The sequence below is a fragment of the Phaeodactylum tricornutum genome, chromosome 27 (assembly GCF_000150955.2).
Source record: "Phaeodactylum tricornutum CCAP 1055/1 chromosome 27, whole genome shotgun sequence".
Taxonomy (NCBI): Eukaryota; Bacillariophyta; class Bacillariophyceae; order Surirellales; family Neidiaceae; genus Phaeodactylum; species Phaeodactylum tricornutum.
The window spans coordinates 157,579-175,421 of record NC_011695.1 but is presented as its reverse complement, the minus strand read 5'-3'; the positions used below and the strand labels follow the sequence as shown (position 1 = coordinate 175,421).

General features: G+C 48.2%; 7 protein-coding genes across 7 annotated transcripts; 4 read left to right on the top strand and 3 right to left on the bottom strand.

Annotated features, from left to right (window-relative positions):
- Positions 1-107: 107 nt before the first annotated feature.
- PHATRDRAFT_50141 (predicted protein) lies at positions 108-969 on the top strand. Its single transcript, XM_002185028.1, has one exon. It carries the CDS (start codon positions 125-127, stop codon positions 881-883), a length of 759 nt encoding a protein of 252 aa, XP_002185064.1. The 5' UTR covers positions 108-124; the 3' UTR covers positions 884-969.
- A 1,530-nt stretch (positions 970-2,499) lies between these two features.
- PHATRDRAFT_41026 (predicted protein) lies at positions 2,500-3,141 on the top strand (the record flags this gene model as incomplete). The annotated part of the gene is made up of 1 exon (XM_002185027.1): positions 2,500-3,141. The coding sequence occupies one exon, from the start codon at positions 2,500-2,502 to the stop codon at positions 3,139-3,141; it is 642 nt and encodes a 213-aa protein (XP_002185063.1).
- Positions 3,142-3,656: 515 nt separating this feature from the next.
- Positions 3,657-5,998, top strand: PHATRDRAFT_50140 (predicted protein). The gene is made up of 3 exons (XM_002185026.1): positions 3,657-3,907; positions 4,001-5,112; positions 5,181-5,998. Exons 1-3 carry the CDS (start codon positions 3,735-3,737, stop codon positions 5,852-5,854), a joined length of 1,959 nt encoding a protein of 652 aa, XP_002185062.1. The 5' UTR covers positions 3,657-3,734; the 3' UTR covers positions 5,855-5,998.
- A 79-nt stretch (positions 5,999-6,077) lies between these two features.
- Positions 6,078-7,055, bottom strand: PHATRDRAFT_50139 (predicted protein; the record flags this gene model as incomplete). The annotated part of the gene is made up of 1 exon (XM_002184943.1): positions 6,078-7,055. Exon 1 carries the CDS (start codon positions 7,023-7,025, stop codon positions 6,078-6,080), a length of 948 nt encoding a protein of 315 aa, XP_002184979.1. The 5' UTR covers positions 7,026-7,055.
- Positions 7,056-7,539: 484 nt separating this feature from the next.
- Positions 7,540-12,921, top strand: PHATRDRAFT_50138 (predicted protein; the record flags this gene model as incomplete). Its single annotated transcript, XM_002185025.1, has 5 exons — positions 7,540-7,905; positions 8,005-9,843; positions 9,891-11,141; positions 11,214-11,582; positions 11,647-12,921. The coding sequence occupies 5 exons, from the start codon at positions 7,540-7,542 to the stop codon at positions 12,919-12,921; spliced, it is 5,100 nt and encodes a 1,699-aa protein (XP_002185061.1).
- A 259-nt stretch (positions 12,922-13,180) lies between these two features.
- PHATRDRAFT_50137 (predicted protein) lies at positions 13,181-14,647 on the bottom strand (the record flags this gene model as incomplete). Its single annotated transcript, XM_002184942.1, has 2 exons — positions 14,405-14,647; positions 13,181-14,326 (listed from the first exon to the last, which is right to left on the bottom strand). The coding sequence occupies exons 1-2, from the start codon at positions 14,570-14,572 to the stop codon at positions 13,181-13,183; spliced, it is 1,314 nt and encodes a 437-aa protein (XP_002184978.1). The 5' UTR covers positions 14,573-14,647.
- Positions 14,648-15,819: 1,172 nt separating this feature from the next.
- Positions 15,820-17,170, bottom strand: PHATRDRAFT_50136 (predicted protein). Its single transcript, XM_002184941.1, has 2 exons — positions 16,771-17,170; positions 15,820-16,693 (listed from the first exon to the last, which is right to left on the bottom strand). Exons 1-2 carry the CDS (start codon positions 17,086-17,088, stop codon positions 15,887-15,889), a joined length of 1,125 nt encoding a protein of 374 aa, XP_002184977.1. The 5' UTR covers positions 17,089-17,170; the 3' UTR covers positions 15,820-15,886.
- Positions 17,171-17,843: the final 673 nt, after the last annotated feature.

Sequence of the window (17,843 nt, the reverse complement as noted above, 5' to 3'; positions counted from 1 at the left end):
AATTCTACCGAACGATAAAAAAGTCCGAACATGCCTGCACGTATCGTTCCCTCTTCTTTGGAATTCCAGCTTTTGCAGTTAGCCAAACTCCAGCAATGTGTTTATACCGAACAGAAGCTCCACCATGCCACACTTTATCACCAATCGACCTCGAAAGTTTGCCGTTTGGCAAGATTCGGGAGTCTTAAAGTCGCATTTTAGGTGGGAATATGTGAACGTAGTCGTTTACGCCGTCGGTGGGCTTATTTTTGTTCTAGGCAGCGTTTTCTTTTTACCAGAGCTGACAGATCTGATCGAAGTGGGAGCGTGGCTTTTTGTCGTCGGCTCGTTCCTCTACTTGATTGTTTCCTCCCACGATTTCGTAGAGTTTCTACACTATGAAAATAAGAAAAGCATCCTTGACGCTACCGCAGCAATCACATATATATTGGGCTCTCTACTCTTTATTGTTGGCAGCATTCTGTTTCTTCCTCAAGTCGAAGAGCAAATCGCCGGCGCTTGGTGCTTCATTACTGGTAGTGCCGTATTCGTGGTCGGGGCAATCCTTAATGCCATGCAAGTCTTTGAGTTTTCTACAGTTTGGACGCAACGATATATGAATTTGACTGCGGCATGCTACATGATTGGTTCGACCTTGTTTGCTTCAGCTTCCGTTCCCTACCTATTTTCTTTTGACGATGCTGGAGACAAGCTTACCTTAGATCGCTATCTAGGATATCAATACATTCTTGGAAGTCTATTTTTCCTATTGGGTGGGCTTCTCAACGGATTGCGCGCGTATCTGCTCCAGACCGGTGAAACGAAAAAGCAAGAGGACCAAGTACACTACGCGAGTCAAACTGCCGACGAGCATAACAAAAGAAACAGGGCTAACGAGGCGTGATTCTCCTGCCAAAGGAGTTGAATGCTCATTTTCAATAATCCAGCGATCGCAATCTGATTGGGGACGTTCACTCTGTTAGTCCTTCCTCCAGCAAATGTCTTCCTGTACAAGGTAGTCCCTGGTGCTGCCGTAACAGGTACCGCATTAACAAGATGTACTGATAACGGAGCAGATCTCTAATTTCGTCACGTAATTTGGTGTGAAGGTTTTCAAAATCCCGCTGTAGATTGATGAAACAGAAAGGATCCCAGCAACCGGCTGGAACCGAAACTATCCGGTTCATCCCACCGTCAGTCAAAATCGAATGCTCCACGCAGATCTTTGAGTTCAAAGCATCAACTACTAGTCCACGTTTAAGGCAGTCCGGGGACTGTCGTTGCGCGTAAATGGCCAATGCTTGGAAGACAGCGTGATTGTATGGCGATGCAAGATTTTTTGGACCGCCTGCAGCCCAGTATTTTGCGTTTTCCCATCCTTCGTGATCGCCTTCTCCAATCAATGATCCTTCCTGTACATGAATCAAAGAATGCACGTAATCGTCGCTGGCCGACAATGGGTGCTCGTCCATCCACCTTGATTCCGGATGGGTTGCTGCATACGTAGCTCCAACGACATTGTAAGGTGTCACGCCAAGAACAACTTCATGGGCCGCATCCAGGTCCTGTCGCAACAAAAAAATCAGGGCCACGGCTGTTCTCGAGAGGTGCGCATATTTTTCGAAAAGATCTCGTCCCGCGTTGTCATCTTTGGTGAGATATTTGAGCCGGGATGAGCCTTGGAAAATGGAATAGGAAAGCGACATAAATTCTGATGGATTGAGCAGCGCAGATGTCGGCGAATCAAGTTGTTTGATGTGCTGGTCCAAGTTACGTTGCAACTGATGAGGAATGGGAATGCTAGATCCCAACTGTGATGCCGCTACTGTAGAAACATAGAGCAAGCCAAAAACTGCAAACTGTTGGATTTGGGAGAAGAAGCTGTCTCGAATGAAACGCATGACTTGCTTTCTGTCCCCTACAGCGACAAAATCAAAAGACTAGGCCAGACGCCGTACGAAACAACGTTCAGCGGACCAGGTTCTGCAAGCAAACATCTGGGGCCCGTGTTGCTCATTGTTCTGTAGAGGCTGTTCTCCCCACCAATAGTCTCCCATTAATTTGGACTTGAAACGCTTACATGCTTCCAACTCATTGTATCCCTGGGATCAAGTGTATTCTGTCCGTGACACTTAACTGTAAGTCACCTGGCGACGACGGATAGACGGTCAGAAAGTCTGACTGCGAAATCCTTCATAGACAAACACATTACACTCCAGTGTAAACGTACGTATCGAGCTTTCGACCTCCTGATTGTAAAAGGAGACCGATGCTATCCTGACGATGATGTACCAGTATTCTTCTGAACAAATTGTTGCAACTTGCCTATCATCAGCGGCTGACTGCTATTATGGTGCGACCTAGAGATAGAGCTTTGCATTCGGTAAACGATTAAGAACCCGGATATAAAAGAGCAATATTCGCTATGATTTTTGTACGCTAAAAATTTACCTTACGAGACGGAATCCGGATATTTGTTCCGTGCCCATTTCATGCAGGGGGGAATGTTGTTCGGTCACAATGTTGTCTACAATTGCGTTTAGCAAGTTTGCATCTGCATCCTTCTTGGCGGTTTTGCTTTCTCCGGCGTCTCTTCCTTCGGAATTGTCATCGAATGCCGCTCCACCTGTTCCGGTGCTTGAAGTTATTAAAGTATACGGTAGACTGGCTTCCGCATCTTGCTTTGGAAAGACAGCTCCGCCCGGATCTTCGTGTCAAGTCACGAGCGATGAGATGAAAGATAAGTTGGGGCTAACTGATTCTTCAACAATACTGAATCGAGATGAATTCGGAAAACGATTGTCGTCTCTCAGTTTCCAGTGGCCGTTAAAGCCTTACGGAGTGGATAAAGGCCTCGAAAAGACGGTCATGATGAACAAAGGAGCCGAAACAAGCGTTTATATGGAAGAGCTGGAAGTCAAGGGTCTGTACGACCGACGCAACCCAACAGGTCCGCTGCCAACAAGCTTGAGGTCGAAACTGAACGTACTATTGCAAGAGGAGAATCTCGATCCTAACGTCGTAAATATATATTTCGCGGCTCTTTCGACGAGAAAGGAGCTGACGGCGGCCGATATAGATGCGCTATTTTTACGAAAAGCTGCTCTCGACTATTACGATTTTATCCAACTTGTTGGTGCAAGCAATGTTGTCTGGCCTTGAAGAGCGGTGTAGTTTTAACACTTTGCATTATACTTGGTTGCTTTGAGCAACCACTGAACGGTCCCAAAAAGAACTCATGTGCGTTTCGGGATGCAAGACCGTCCCGTGATTCCTCTTCTGGCCTTCCGCTTTTCTTCTGGGATAAAGCGCTCTTACTGTTAATCTCGATGGATCGACTTTCTTCGTGGAGCATATAAAAAGCTACTCACGGTCACTGTCAGCGAGGTCGAAGCTTGGCAAAATATTGAAAGCAGGTCTTACGCAACGCAACTGCCTCGTGTGGAAGGCAAACAAAGCCATGCCTAGTTAGAGCGTTTGTTTGCTGTTAAGGGTAAAGCAATGCAATGGAAATTGACTGTCAGAGATGTGTGGCGATTTCCGGGTTCTGAGTCGACCATTAGCGCTAGGTATATTACCAAATGGAGTTTGTGACGTGGGCAGGCATTCACAATCAACGTCTCCGTAAAAGATCCTTACGGCAGCGACCAACCACGCCGTTGAAGTGAATGCGATAGGAAACTTTGTAAATTGTATCTGGTAGCATAGTTCTGGCATTGAATACTTACTGTTAGCGATACAGACTGGTTGACAAAATGCCGGTGGCAAATGTGATTGATGATTTCGAAACGGCCTCTTGGCCAGATGCCTTGCCGCATCCGGATGCGGAGTTTGTGTTTTCCATTGTGTGTGGAAACTCGCACTATCGATGGTGTGTTCTTTCTAAGGATCCAACGGATGGAACGCTGTCACCGACTTTATTCTGGAAGTAAGATTTCACCCTACGAGAGTTGAGATTCCTTTTTTGATAAAAGTGATTCTCATGATCCGTTGTGCCTTTTTTGTGTTGTGTTTTGCGCAGAACTGCCCCTGTACCAGCAAACGATATGACCGAAGATTCTTCTCGCATTCTGTTGAGATACCTTCCAGATCAGGCCAAAGACTACATTTTTGGCGTTGACTCTTACACGCACACTCGTGATCGGGCTTTGGAGTTTTGCAACTCCCGACGTATGCCTATTGTCCACGTCTACGTAATTTCCACCAACGCAGCGCACGAAAAGGGGATTGCCTTTTTATTTCGGGACATTCCATCCCGTGTTTTGCGTTTGGGCAACACGGACTTTTACACACGCCAGCAAGGCTGCTACGACACATTGGGGGTAGACCGGGCAGCTGCAGCCCGGGCTGCGGCTGGTTTGTACGGCTACCCCTGTTTGGTCATTGACGGTGGCACCGCGCTGACGTATACGGCGGTCGACGTGGATGGCCAACTGCAGGGTGGAGGGATTTGCCAAGGCCTTAATCTTCGCCTAAAGTCCTTTGCACCCTATACAGATACACTCCCAGCAATTAAACTGGAATCAGCTTTGGCGATTCTGGAAAAAAGGCACAATGCGAACGAGCCGTTCGGGTTGTGTGCCCGACGAATCGACGACGCTATCCTCGGAACAATCATGAGAGAAATGGCGTGCTTATTGCGTAATATAGTGGACGAATGGTCCGCGCAAGCCATGGAAACATTCAGCACTATACCCTCGGAGCAAGGAAACGAAGGCAGTCGAAAGTACAACAAGAATCTTGTTGTTTGTGTTACAGGTGGCGATTGTCAGGTTATTGAGACGCTATTGCAACCAAACTTTGGCAACATTATTGCCATTGGCGCATCTACAAGGTACAACTCTTTAAAGACAAAGGAGTCGTCCCCACTTACCAAGCTGAATGTGAATAAGCAACTGCTGCACCAAGCTCTACCGGCGCTCATTCAGGAAAAAGCTAAAACCGGCCAAGCGAAGTTTGAAGACGTTCGAAGAGCACTGATTGGACAACGTGTTGCGGTGAAGTTTGCAAAAGACGGAAAATTTTATCGGGGAACCATTGCTTCTTGCCAACGGGATGCTGACTTTACCCGAGATGTATACACGGTCTTCTACGATGACGAACGCGAAGATATGGACATTGAGCAAGTGCATGGTAAGTCTTCTCTCGGGGAATGCTGTCTGTCCGTGCAAGAAAAAACTCAACTACTGCTTCTATGGTAGCCGCCCTGCTATTATACGTCAAGAAGGGAGAAGAGCTGGACTCATTCGATGACAGTATTCGTGAATCTCAAGAAGAGAAACGTCGCGGAGCAGATAAGGCTGCTGAACTGCTAGGCCAAGTGAAGTCGACACTGCGACTGGAGCCGACATCTCCAAAGCAAGGTATCACTGCCTCCGCCAAAACCTCGTCAACGCTCAACGCTGCAGTGGCAGTTGAGAGCACTGTGCATGGTAAGGGGGACCGACTCAGGATTCTGAACGTTTGGAAAAAAAAGGTCCGTCATTCTGACCCCAAAAACACTTTATTTTCAGACACTTCAATTGAAGCGACAGAGGTAGAAGCAGCGGAGGTAGAAATTGTAGAAGTGGAAAGTGATGGGAGAAAGCGAAAACGAAGTATACAACCGCCTTCAGCAGAAAGAACGATTGTGGAGGTGACGGGGAAAGATGGAAAAGACTTTATTGGCTGTCGAGTTGCTAAATTCTTTGATGTTGACTTATATTTTGGAACCGTCTCCAGATTTATGCCCTCAGAATATGTGGAAGAAAAGGTTGACGTTTGGGCTATTGAATACGACGATGGGGATAAGGAAGACTTTGATGCATCAGAATTGCAGGAGCACTTGGCCCTGTACGACGTGCAACAGGGAAAAGACCCGAATCAAAGTTTGTAAATCGGTAACAGAAATCAAGGACCTGTTTGCTGTCGACCGGTGGCCGACGAGTCTTTTTACATTTCGTCTTCGATACGATAATCTGACAATCGTAGCAATGCCTCTTTACCTTGGCAGAGAAATAAAGCAAAGGTATCCTGTTTCTTTGAAGTTGTTGTGTATTGGGATTGCTAGAATTGGTATCCTTGCCAGATATGCGTGTTGTCGTCCGTAGCCGTTCACTTTAGCCCAAATACTGCAACTTTTTTGCCTTGCGCCGAGGCACCCCCATACCACGGCCCAGTTTTCTCCTCTTATTGCCGGCCAAGGGTGATATTGCCGGTGATGCTCTGTCGTCCGTGGCGGATCGTCCGAATTTGGTGGACGAGGACGTGCTAGACGACGGAACAGCAATTGGTGTTGCAGAGAACCGGGGACTGTTATTCAAACCTACGTTATCAAAACCATCACGTTCGTCTTCTGTGATGCTTTGAGCTCGCGTATTGCTGCGCCAAAGGGCTTCAATCTGCTGAGCTTGTGTTTCGTCCATCGGCTCGGTAGCGGTGAACGTCGGCAGCAGATTGAACAGCATGGTCGAGTAAAGGGCAGGCGAGAGTTTGTCAACTGAGGAACCCTCTAAACGTGAGCTGTTTTGCTTGTCATATACGCAAAGGTCTAGTTTCTCGTCCAACGCTTCGTAGTCCAGACTAAGCCAAACAACAGGAGGCTCCCCGTTGGTACGATTCCGTTCGACGCGAGTGGAAGTTTCGTCCTGAATCGACCGAAGAGCCGTGGCTATGGTCTGGGCTAAAGCGGCTCCGGGAGTGAAGGACACTGACACGACGTGTTCGGGGAAATGGCGCTCGAGGTCGGCGACGGAAAGGAAACGGCTGGCAAGGTAGTATCCGGATCCTTGATGTTGCACCAAACTACCCCAGTGGCAACGAATTCGATCCCCGGCGTTCCGAGTCGACGTCACAATTTCAAACGCAACGTCGACAAAGATAACATGGGATTCATTTCCAACGTCCAGGCGTGTTGGGTCGACACTTTTATCGGCACACAATATGGGGGACCGCCAGTATAGGCGAGAGGAGCCGGAGTTTTGCTCCAGCGTTTCCCGGACGGCCCGGGCACCGACCAAGTGGCAGGCCAGGTGCAGGATAAACGTTTCTAGATTGAATGCCGACATACTAGCGAAGCAAGCGATGAGACATCATTGCATCCTTAGAGCCGCACCCTGTTGTAATCATTCGTGAGCTCTCTCGAGCATCACAATCAGTTGGTGGATTTGCTGGGCGAGATATTCTGGTTTTGGGCCCTCGATCGATGGTCGAGACGAGGGTTGCAGTTAGTTTCTAGAGTTACCGCTGTGATAAGTGTAGCCAGCCTGCTGATTGTAAATAACGCAAGTACAGAAACCCAGTTTCGTATTAGAATCGCCGATCGATTCACTTTCGCGCCCATCCGCCAAACATCAAGACCCGGACATTCTCAAGGAGTTTGGCGAGCCCCGCCCCCAAAATTTGCCGCCGAGGTCACGGACGATATCCGCCATCCTATACGACGGGTAAGGAGACAAAGGAAGCCTCCCCACAGTTGGAACCATAGGACAAGCTTTGTCTTTTGCTATCGATATCTCGACACAGCCTGTATATTTTCATTCTCATCCTTTGCAGTACTAGAAGGGAGGAATCCTCGTTTCCATGAGCACGACGCCCAAGCTGATGGTGGACCCGTTCACCGAGGCCGTCGAACGCATCGTGCTCCGCGTCACCATGGTCGAAGGCCGAGAAGGCGACTACGCGTACAAAGGCACCGCAGTAGATGGACCCTTGCTGCCACAAGAACTTGCGGAATTATCCCTGCTCTGTACACGCCAAATGGCACTGGAGGGAGCAAAAACTGATGCGCAAGGGTTTGCCGCCGTCGAAGTGGAACAGCTTGCTGCACTGGTTGCTCTACTCGATCAGCATATTAATTCCGCTATCGGAATCCAGCTTCTCGCCAATGCGGTGAAATTGCTGGAAAGCGAGCTTTCCCCGAGTAAATCTTCGCAATTGATGGACCAGGTACGTGTTTAGGACATTGCCAAGGACACTTGGATGCTTTGTATTGCGCACCATAAGCTACAACTAACAGTAATTCCATATTCTCCCGATCGTCAACAGTGGCTCCAAAGGGGTGGAGCCGGGTCCACGCAACTCCAGGTGCTTCGCATGGGACTCCAAGCTGCCTGCGTGGTGCTTTTGATTGCCGTATGCTCAGGGGTCGACCGACGAGCTGTCAACGAAGATGCAATAGAGGCGGCAATTACCCTTTATCGCTCCCACCTTTCCAAACACATTGTTCCCGCCTGGAACCAGACCGGGCACATGCTACACATCAAGTCGTTGGATGAGAAGGCAGGGCTTGCTTCTCCATCAAAGAAACGACGGCTAAGCACCGACGAGAACTACTCCTCGGCTAGTAGCGGCCTTGTCAAAGATCTCAAGAAGGTATACAAGCACATTGCTTGTACTGTTCGGCTTCAGTTGACCTTAACGGAACGTTTGGAACTACTCATTCGAAAAGTGCCCCTAGACGATCAGCAGATTCTCATGCTGACTAATGGATCGCTGATAGGTCTCGAAATTGATTGCGGGGCGCCGAAACTCGGTACCTTTGCCAAAGACTCGCCTCCACCGCCACAACAGCTTCAGCTCGCTTGCGTCAATCTTGTCTCAAGTGCTTTCCGTACTTACCCGTCCCATCGGGACACTATACTGGAAGACGTGTTTCCACTCATGCTACGACTTCCCACAGGGAAGAAGTCTCTCCGTGCTTTGGGCGTCAACTACGGTTCGGCTTCGTCACCGACAACTCTTGCTGCGCTCAACGCCACGCTGGTTGATGTCACCAACACACAGCCAAACATTCAGACAATCACTTATTTGATTCTCTCATGCATCCAAGCCTGTGTTGTTCGACCGGTGCTGGACACCAGCGACGATTCTCCACAAGGACAGATCGTCTCGGGCTTGAAGGCGTGTCGTGCCGTTAGCGAAGTCTTTGTTTCTCAGCTACTTAAGAGATGTTCCCGTACCAAAGACGGTGCACTGGAATATCGACCAATTCTCGCCAATATAGTCGAAGACTTGTTGCAACTTACGCTGATACCCCAATTTCCGGCAGCGGAGCTCGTGCTGGTTTGCATTTCTCAGCGTTTGAATCAGGAGCTGTCGGCAGCGTCTTCATCTGCAAAAACTAAGAGTCATTTTCCTCCCGAGCCGACTTTTCTGACGATTGCTTTCGATATCCTAGGGAAGGTTATGGCGTACCAAGCCCGTGTACTAGCCACCAGTAGATCCAAGCCTCTGGCGATAGCAACCACAATTGAGAACGAGCCTACAATCCTTCAAAACGAAGTGCATGAAGTGCACCTAGCTTGTCATTGCGGAGATACCAGAGCTGATGCTCTGATGATTCAATGCGACCACTGCCGTACCGCCTCGCATTGCTCTTGCGTCGGTGTTGCCCCCGACGATATTCCAGAGGAATGGTTTTGCGATGGTTGTCGTCTGGGACGCATAGCCTTACGAGAACGACGACAGTTGGGGGTTGAGGCAGCGACGGGGATCGTGGACGAAGTGTTTACGTACCGTCATTCCTTTTTGTCCAGACTTTCGCACCGCATAGGTGTGGCAGAACTGGTAGATGCGACACAATTTCACTTATCGCGATGGGTGGATGAGATAGAGCGCAATAGTAGATCCACCATTGACCAGCAAGCAACTTTTCGCCAACTTGTTCAGGAGTTGTTAACGCGTTGGGAGGCACCCGTCGGAGCTCTTGGTCCAGGTACGGACTCGCTGACGGAAGAAGGCTCATCGCGAATCACCTTGCACCTTCTTGCCCGGACATCGCCACTGTGTTTATCATTCCGCCATCAAGTTTCGCTTATTCTGAAACTCATGGCCGACGAGTCTGTACCGATGCTACGCAAGCTGGCGGTGAAGACTATTGAAAAGGTATGAAGTCCTGTCTATTGACGCATGACTTGTTAAGTTTGACCTAGAATTCCTCATATTACACATCTGTTTCTGTTTTTTCCCTTCAGGTGGCTGATGGTGACCCGCAGCTCATGCTTCTCCCAATTGTTACGAAGGCTGTCTCACGCAGACTCACAGATGACAGCATATCAGTCCGCGAGGCCACAGTCTCCCTCGTTGGTGCTTACGTAGTACAGTTCCCAGCTGTCGCGAATGCTTTTCATTCATCGTTGCTTGACTGTCTCGTGGACGTTGGGGTCAGCGTTCGCAAACGAGCCGTGAGAATCTTTCAGGAGATTCTTATATCGAACCCGCGCTATCGAGGTCGCTCGTCCGTTTGTGATTCCATGATTACCCGAGCTATAGATCCAAAGGAGGAAGACGGAGTCCGAGATCTGATTTTTGAACTTTTTACCAAACTCTGGCTAGAGTACGATGATGATGTCATCACCAGTCCTACAGTACCTTTGCCCAAACCTGCTTCGATTCCAAGCTCTCCGGATGGAAATACCAGAGCACTCCTATTAGAAGGGTTTGCACTAGGGAGCTCCGTCGTCACCCCCACTCCGCCCGCACTGAGCGAAAGGTACAAACATTCTCGCTCAAGTCAGAAACGGGTCGACATCGCTGCTGAACAAATGATGGAAGTGGTCAGAGCTAGTGGTTCTGGAGAACGCTTGCATTCTCTAATTGTCGAGCTTCTTGCTGGTTCTAACAATGCGCGAGCTTGCAAGTCTTCGGAACGCAAGCAGCGGTCGGCTCTCGACCAAAAGCAGTGTTCTTGTTTAGTGGAATCTCTGTTCGAACTTTTGCTTCAAGTAGAAGAGCAGCGATCCATCCGAACCTCTCGTGTTGGGAAGGATGTTGCTGCTACCTTACAAACGATTGCCGTCTTCGCAAATTTGGCTCCTAACTCAGTTTTCGAGCATTTCGATACAATAGGTCCCTATCTCAAGGCTGACAACGGCGTTTCCTTTGACGACGAGTCCAAAATTGTCGGTGCAGTTTGTGATATAATTGTGTGTCTGTCTCCAAACCTGAAGTACGAGAACATTCAGCAAATGGCCTCAGGGACGCTGGCGAAGGATATCGTGCTGGTCATTTACAAATTCGGTTCTTCAGCTCTGGGATCTGCTATCAAGGCTCTTTCGTCTTTGGGGCACCATCCGGATGGTGACGAGAATAGCGTTTTCCGAAAAAAGCTTCTCGAGATGGCACGAACATTCTACTGCTACCTTTTGCGGAAAGAAACGGTGGAAGACTTCTCAAATACCGACGTACGTTCCATTTTAGATTTGTAGCACAATCACGTGGATCAATCTCACCGGTGCGTATATTTCTCTTGACAGGACAAAACTCGTAGCAACACCCACCGGGCCTTAACAGTTCTTGGTTTGGTGTGTCGTTATCATGAACGACCTTACGGGGTAACGGAAGAAGAAAGTGAAGTGGACGACAGTGTGGCTGAAATTTCCTCTTCTGAATTGACTTACGCAAACCTCATCGTGGGTTGCTATAGAATTTTTTCAACGTACTTGCAAACGCTAGATGCACCGACAAAGTGCTCAGCCCTTCGTGCACTCGGAGGCCTTTTTGTTTCACAGCCTAGGCTGATGCTAGAATTGGAGCAAGTCGGTCTCATCGAGCACGTCATGTCGGAAGAGTCTCACATTAGTCTTCAGCTCGAATCACTTCAGTGCTGGAAGACAATTTTGTTGGTACGTTGGGTTGACTGATTTCTGCTGCTTAGTGCTATCATACTTACAGTTTCGTTTTTCGTAGGCGGAAGAACGGCGTATCGACGGCGGAGTCGCCACGGAGAAGCTGGAAAAGAACGAAAGAGTTACTTTGTCAAACCGTATCTCCGGGGATCAAGATGGCGACGCCACGCTATTTGGAGGGGTGCTTACGAACCACGCAGACCGGCTCTTTGAAATGAGCCAATCCAAGGATCGGCGTGTAAGGTATGCCGCGTTGGATCTAATTGGGCTCCTACTGCGACAAGGGCTCGTAAATCCAAACGAGTGCATCCCTTTCTTGTTTGCGTTACAAGGCGACGTAGAGAATGCCGCCATCCGTAGTTTGGCCCTTCATTTGTTGATGAAAGAGGGAGAGCGCCGGCCTGATGCCTTGCGTCAGCGCATATGTGTTGGAGCGAAGCAAGCCTATGACTTCCAACGCCGTATTTACTCTCAAAAGGACGCAGCGTCTGCATTGATCACTGTCCGACGAGGCCGCGTACAGGGAACCGAATGTATTTTCGGCAGCGTTTTTAGAAATTGCATTTCCAAGAGCCAAAAGCAACGTCGTGGACTATTCAAGAACCTGCTTTCTTTCTTCGAAACCGCAGAAGTGAATGTCGAGACACCCTTTGCCAAAAATGTCCACCTCCTAAAGATTTCTGGAGGTGGGCAGGCAAACGGAAGCGACTTGTCCCTTCTATCTTTCACGTCACAAATTCTTGCGTATCTGCCATATGCCGCAGCCAGTGATCCTTTGTTCATCATCCACCACATTGGCTCAATTGTCACAATTCAAGGGACCCAAATCGTCGACGCATTTGCTGCTTTATTGCGCCCTGCTGGGTTAGCAAGCAACGATGAATATGATGAAGCTAACGTGACAGAAGATGCACTCGAAAAAGTTGCCCGTAGCAAGTTTCCTAGCCGCACCCAGGAGGCGAGTGCTTTGTCCAAAATCGATCAATTGAAATTCCTACATCTATGCCGCAGGGGTGCAGCCATAGTCTTGCTACTGCGCCTCAAGGCGCACCTTCGCCGCTCGTACAATTTGAGCGAATTTCGATGCCTTGAGTACGACCCAAATGCTAAGGATCGCATAGCAGAGAAAGGAATTTCAAAAGTCGACAATTCTCCGCCATTCGATGCATCGGTGCCCGCCGATCTCATCCACTCCTCTGACAGCTTTATTCACTGGGACACTATGATTCGAGAGTATGCCGAGTTCCGTCAACTAATGCGCAAAGAAAACAGCTTTGATATCCCCATGGGGGACGTCTCGGATGAGCAGCGGATATTTGAAGAAGTCGTTGACTGACTGTGAGCTGTGTGCTCAAGAGCGTAGCTTCCGAAATATTGACAAGGTGCGTGGGGATAGATAGTAAAATAGAGCATATGTCAAGAATTTTGACTAATCTAGTAGAAAATGCACCAATCATGTCAATCACTTTCTTTGGGGGGGGGGGGGGGGAAGAGATCGGTGATGATGTCACAGGATGAATATGTCACACGATTAAGGCCTCTTCAATTTACACTTTACAGTTAGGCAAATGTTGACGCAAAATAAAGCTCTCGTATCAGGTGCTTGCTAATCCAGTTCTAGCCTCCCACCCGAACCTTGTTATAGGATGAGTTACTTTGTAGTCGTGCCCACCTATATGAACGCTACCATCGGATCGATTGTGAAATTCTTCTACCAATAACGGGACTGGTGGAAGAGGAGTGGTCTCCATGCTCTCGGACAACACCGTCGGTTCTGGAAGTACTGATTGCAGAAGACGTGCGACGTGATGACCGATTCCAAGGCTAGCTGTCAGGCCTGTGGAGCGGATGCCGGCCGCACTTATCCAGCGTCTTGAATAGTCAAAGCTTATCTGGTAATCACGACGATCGGTTCCCGGACGAATTCCTGCGTACTCTCCGATTTGATCGTTGGACAAGTCGAGCTCACGCAGAATACGCTTACCATTTTTGGCAAGTTCGTTGGCGACTTCTCGGTCAATCGACCGATCCGTGCGTGAATCCTGATCTAGAGCGGTTGGACCTACGATTACTTGGTCGTAGAGTGAAGAAAAGACAAAAACTCCTTTGGTGCGTTGCGTCGGAATGGGTTGAATCGGATGGGTGATGGTTGTCTGGTAGTTTGAGCTAAATATCTGATACTGGCCCCTTCGTGGCCTAACCGTAAATTTTGTCTCATTGCAGATGTCGCGGTCGATCAAGTCGGCCCACACACCACTCGCATTGACCAAGACTTTAGCCTTGAGCTTGTCGGGCACGTTCCTAGTAGCATCGATGCTTTCTCTAACTCGGCAAATAGTCCACACGCCATCGTTGTATTGAGAGCTTTCCGCGTCAAAACAAAAGTTTGTGAAAATCGAGGCTCCGTTCTCTCTGGCGTGACTGGCGAAAGCAATGGAAAACAGCCATGGATCCACTACAATTTCCCCGGGAATGTGTATGGCGCCGAGACAATCCGGGTTGAGGTTTGGCTCCATTCGTTTTACCTGGTCGGCGGAGAGGTAACACGCATGCGTGTCACCAGCTTCGTGAGATTCTAAAAGAACTTTTTGGAGGCGATCTTCCATGTCCCAAGGCCAGTGACAAACCAAGGAACCGCATGGTCGGTTAGGAACATTCATCTCTGCACAGAACAGTCGGATCCTGGAGATGGAATCTCGAATCAAAGCTCGTTCGAGCGTTCCCGGAGTAGCATCCACGCCCTTTTATAGGATAAGGATTGTAGTACTTTAGGATAAATCTTTGGGCATTCCGACGTTGCTTCCAGCGAAGGGACTTACCGTACAGATAATTCCAGAATTTGAACCACTAGCCCATGACAACAGATCGGATTCGCGCTCGATCAACGCACAACGCCAGCCTTCTAAAGTAGCCGCGCGGAGGATCGCAAGCCCGACGATGCCTCCACCTACAACGACAAGATCGTATACGTCATCGTTTGATGCCATTATATATAATGCCGATTCGCACAACGATTCAGCTAGATGGTCGAAGAATCAGCACCTCGTCGAGTCCTGTATTTTCAATATGTGGACGTGGGTTGGGGCTTACTCACAGTCAATGACCTCCAAGCATGCACGCAATATGGGCGGAGCCGAGAGAAACTAGAAACTATGGACCGCACTAGCTTTTTTTCTGTGACTTTTGACAGTCAGCAACGTTCCGTGCAATGGTCGTTGGTACGCCGATCACCGATCACCGTTCGAAAAAAGGCCGTAGTGCCTCACTGTCACATCGACTCCGCCCTCGACGAAAGGTTCGAGAAACACCTTTCCGTCACTGTCACAGTTACAGTTAGTCACATTCAGCCAAGAAGCCAACACTAAGGGAACCTGGAACTTTAACTTTGCTACGGTATTTGAAGTTCCGCTACTACTAGAGCATCACTGTACTAGTAGAAGACAACTCTGAAACTCTGTTTGCAGTTCAAACTTTGAAAACGCGCGGCAATTTCCAAAACATTGTCATAAGTTTCGACTTTGATCCATTGGGCGTATCAATACTGATAAATCTAAACGATATGATTTTCATCTTTGCGTGATGTCCATAATATTTGTTTCTCAAAATCGCAAAGAACAGATTCTGTTACTTATTGATTCAAGTAGAACACCATTTTCTATGCTCTGGACGAGAGGAGTTGGATTCGTGATCCCCACGGAACCAGGTAAAGACTCGAGTTCGACATTTGATAGATGACGTACTTACTGATTCGCAGGACATGCAATACTTCAAAAGTGACTCCTAGTCCTACTACGGAATAGGTGTACATTTTCGCTGGGCTGACCTGACATATGTAACTTCGACAGACGACTAAAAGAAGACAGAGGAGTAGGTCCTGCGATAGGTACATTTCGTACCCTAGAGTTCTACGTATGCAACTCTTCGACTCCCTCTAAGTATTCCTCAACGGACTGATATACTTGACTACCATGGCTTTATTGGACTTCCGCTCTCTTCTTCTATAAGAAAAAGCCCAAGCAACTTGTATCTATGTCTGTTCAAATCTGACCATTTTCGTAACCACGGAGCTCTCATTTTGCTCTGCCTGCAGAGATTAAAATGTATGTGCAAGCGTGACATACCCAGGAAACTCCAAAACGAACGTTTTCCCAAGATTGATGATCCTTTCCGCCTGTTAACGAAAACCATTCTGCTGGACAAAGTGACTAAAGCTAGAGGAGAATTGAAAATAGATAGATAGTAAAAGGAAACCTAAGTCTCTTACATCGAACAATAGATAAAGGCCTGTGCATCAATGAATCTCACGCCGTCTTTGCCCCATGGATATTGGATTCGTACGACCGTAGATCACCGTAAGCGGAGTAGTTGAAGGCGTGATCGTATTGAGCCTTATTCACGGCCATGGAATAGCCCTGATCGAAGCCCGACCGAGGCAGTGATGAAGCTCCGTACCCTCGCATATTCAAGCTTGAAAGGGAAGAAGCATAGCCAGGCAAGGAGGTCGCCGGTGACGCATCCCATCCCATCAAAGAATGACTTCCAAGATTCTGGACTCGTAGAGCTTGGAGTTTCTGTTGCTGCTGCATGGCGAGTAAGGCCTGTTGATTGTAAGCCGCAGCATCCATGCGCTGACGAAGACGTCGAGCAACTTCGAGCTCGATTGCCAAATCAGCGTCCATCGGGTGAGGAGGAAACGAAGCCGACTGCATACTAGGACCACGAGCCAGCGAATGCATATCAATTGACCTGGGTGATCGACCGACGGCATTGGCAATCGTATCGCGTGGTACAGACTTCCTGACTTGCTTTGCCTTCGTAACGGAAGACTTAGGAGGTTCTATCTTGTGGCATGTCATCTGTTCAACAAGGTCAAGACGCCCCTTCTGAAAGTCCTTGTGGTAAAATGCCCCCGCTTCTGGTCCCCTGTAGTGACGCATAAACCCCCAACGGTGGAGCTTGCGAGTAAAGGAAGAGTATTTGGCACTTTTGAAATAGGTTGGAAGAATTTCTACAGTGAAGACCTTAGGTTTGATGATGGAGAACGATTTTCCTGAAGGCAGCCAACCGATGATCTCAGAAAACTCCTTAGTGGACAAAACCTTCATCAACTGTAATGGAACCTCATGTTAAAGTAAATTATTCGAAACACGAACACGCACGCTTCATCCTTCCTCTCACGACTTACCTTGAGGGGGAAAGGAGTAGCACGGCGACGTCCGCTGCGTGTGAACCTCTGAGGAATTTCGAAGTCTCTTTCGTCGCATTCCTCCTCCTCTTCTTCTTCGTCGTCCATTCTTTCTTCATCATTTCCACTGGTGCTCGCCTCTATTGGCAAGCTCGTATCGACAAGACTAGTCAGCGCCACTGCTGCTTTACTTTCGTCATCTTGTTCCTTGACGTCCTTCTCTTCTGCCTTTACTTCGTCCTCCATCGCGAGTGGCTTTGTAAGGATGTCTTCCGAGTCACTAACTACAGTGTTGGATGGAACAGTTTCGGATGCCATGATGAAGATTGGTGTTCCTACTTTGTATTCGTGGTGATGGGTATCGCTCCTTTTCTCACGCGACGTTTTGGTCAGGGGGGCATGGAGAGATTTTATGCGCCGCGGTAAATGTCCCTCCCATCTAGTCCAAAATGGAAAACACACCCCTTGGTGGCTTCGGTTTCAATTAGTACCAGAAACACGTAGAGCCGACGGAGTTGCGATTTGGTCAAGCATCGAACAGTGCTGAAAGTGGAATGACCAACGTTCGAGCAAGCCAGCTCTCAAGAACGCACGACAGTTTCGCTACTATACGAAACCCCTATCCACGCCCAAGTTTCCTGTAGTTCAACTTTCTGAAATTGTCTAGAGGCAATCACGAGACATGACATTTCATGATATGAATAAATATAGAATTTTAGAATGATCTACTAAGTAATCAAGGAAAAGCCAATTGAAGGATATATTGGGAAAACCGATGTTATATCCAAGACAAATCTCGGTCATCGTGGATTTTCATATAGAGTAGGTTTCTGGACATTCCAAGCCGTTTAATCGAATTGAAATCATTCCGAATCTTATTTCTGTTTTCCGTATCTATGAAAAAATGAAATCATCCCAAGGATCTGCATAAATATTCATAGAACTCTGACATTTTGGTGACAACCTCCATATATGAGATTTGAATTGATTTGATGCGAGACGATGAGATGTGTTGTCCCGAAAACATCGCGTCCCCCCTCCTCATTGTTTTTTCGTTCCAGCTCTGGGTTACG

Bases quoted from the DNA above. Each gene is read 5' to 3' on its own strand.
- PHATRDRAFT_50141 (XM_002185028.1), top strand. From the start codon at position 125: ATGCCACACTTTATCACCAATCGACCTCGAAAGTTTGCCGTTTGGCAA.
- PHATRDRAFT_50140 (XM_002185026.1), top strand. From the start codon at position 3,735: ATGCCGGTGGCAAATGTGATTGATGATTTCGAAACGGCCTCTTGGCCA. The intron at 3,908-4,000 runs GTAAGATTTCAC...TGTTTTGCGCAG, and splicing joins TCACCGACTTTATTCTGGAA to AACTGCCCCTGTACCAGCAA. The intron at 5,113-5,180 runs GTAAGTCTTCTC...CTTCTATGGTAG, and splicing joins GGACATTGAGCAAGTGCATG to CCGCCCTGCTATTATACGTC.
- PHATRDRAFT_50136 (XM_002184941.1), bottom strand. From the start codon at position 17,088: ATGGCATCCGAAACTGTTCCATCCAACACTGTAGTTAGTGACTCGGAA. The intron at 16,694-16,770 runs GTAAGTCGTGAG...GTTCCATTACAG, and splicing joins CTACTCCTTTCCCCCTCAAG to TTGATGAAGGTTTTGTCCAC.